This window comes from Capsaspora owczarzaki (genome assembly GCF_000151315.2).
Source record: "Capsaspora owczarzaki ATCC 30864 unplaced genomic scaffold supercont2.20, whole genome shotgun sequence".
Lineage (NCBI taxonomy): Eukaryota > Filasterea > Ministeriida > Capsasporidae > Capsaspora > Capsaspora owczarzaki.
Genome location: NW_011887311.1, coordinates 35,938 through 37,707, shown reverse-complemented (window position 1 = coordinate 37,707; position 1,770 = coordinate 35,938). Strand labels below are relative to the sequence as shown.

Here is a 1,770-nt window from a genome sequence, read left to right as displayed (position 1 = left end):
CTCAATCTCACTTGCCAGAACGCGCTCGTGAGATCAAACTTGCTGAAATTTTCGCGCCCTTCAGCTTGTCAATCAACGCAAGGCATCAGGCGACGGGTACCGATCCCTGATCGTCGCCTCATTCAGACGCCGGGAGTCCATACAGACGCGCCAGCCATCACCCTTCTTGACGAACATGGGCTGGGAGCAGAACGCGGACTCGGACTCCACAATCATGCCAGTCTTCAGGCCGTCATCCACGTACTTCCTCAGGGCTTCCTCCTTGCCACGGCCAAACTTGCGGTTCGGGTCGCACCTGAGCTGCTTGGACGGGTCAATCCGGATCACCGCATCAAAACCAGGTCGGCTCACGGGCAGCTTCTTGGGTCCGCTCGGCTCAAAACGATCAGCGAACTCTGCGTACGCCTCGGGCAGAACCACCTCCAGCGCATCGGCCGCCGCGACCAAGCGCACAAACATACGCCGTTTCTGTCGCTTCCGACGTCGCCGGAACGCCACCACTGACGACGGCAACCTCGCCTCCGACGCTTCCCGCTGGATCGCCACCGGCGCTGGCTTGGTCCCCGTCACCACTGGCTTCGCCTCCTCCGCTGCTGCCGCCGGCTTGGCCTCTGTCGTCGCCGCCGGCTTAGTCTCGTCCTGAGCCTCCGTCTCTTGCGCCACCGCCGGCTTAGCCTCGTCCCGCGCCACTTGCGCCACCGCCGGCTTAGCCTCGTTCTGCACGTCCGCCGCTTTTGCAACCACCGCGGGCGCAGCCTCGTCCTGCTGCACCACGCCAATGACGCCCGAGCCCAGACTGCCCTTGCCTCTGACACGAACCGGCTTCATGCTCTCGAACCGCACCGTCCGAGTCGCCAGATCGATGACAGGATTTGCCGCCGCCAGCACATCCATGCCCAACAGGAGCGGCACCACCGGCCCATCCAGGATCATCGCTTGGACCCACAACTGCCGGCCCGCCAAAGTAACTCGCAGCGCCACGCCCTCGCGCACCTTCATCTCCTCTTTCGTCACTGTCCTCAACTTGATCATTGGAACTGGAAATGAGGGGGCACGAAGTGTATTTGCTACAGCACGGCTCACAAATGTGGCGACCGATCCAGTGTCAATAAGAGCTTGCACCTGCATCGCGGTATCAGAAGAACCCGCGCACGCGACTTGCACCTGCTGTGTCAACGCTTCGTATCGCCCGACTCCTACCGCGTTCAGGGGGAGTCGGGCTGGGCTTTTCCCTGCGCGGCCTCACCTTGAACTGCCGCCGCCGCCGGGGCCTGACCGCATGTCTTCCTGAGATGGGTTCCAGAGCCACAGCGGAAACAAAGGTGCTCACGATGACGTCTCTCGAGCTCCTCCGCCGCCAAGTTGTACTTAGCCGCCATAGCCTCCGCTGTCAGGACCCGCAGTCTCTGCGGTCCCGGCTGGGTCGCTCTTTGCTAGGAAGACTCGGCGTTGCAAAACATAGGAATTGATTCCTTTGTTTTGTCTGCATGCATTTGGAATTGCAGTTCAGTCTGCAAAGTGAATTAAAAACACTTTTCTACAACAACCTTGCCTGGCTAACCCTACCAAGGTCTTACATCCGCGAACGCCACAGCCGCCACCATACTGGCCTGTGTCATGCCCCAATCGCATGGCTACTTACTTGAATGCATTACCTTGTGTTGTTTGTCATGTCTCCCATACTGAGAATGTTGTGATCGGAGATCGTTCCACGAAGATACGAGTAATGGGTTGATGTTGAGAATGACGTTAGGGAAACTAGAGACTTCT

General features: G+C 59.3%; 1 protein-coding gene across 1 annotated transcript; it reads right to left on the bottom strand.

The window, feature by feature from the left end:
• Positions 1-72: 72 nt before the first annotated feature.
• On the bottom strand, positions 73-1,032 carry CAOG_09198 (hypothetical protein; the record flags this gene model as incomplete). Its single annotated transcript, XM_011272613.1, has 1 exon — positions 73-1,032. The coding sequence occupies one exon, from the start codon at positions 1,030-1,032 to the stop codon at positions 73-75; it is 960 nt and encodes a 319-aa protein (XP_011270915.1).
• Between the last annotated feature and the right edge of the window lie 738 nt (positions 1,033-1,770).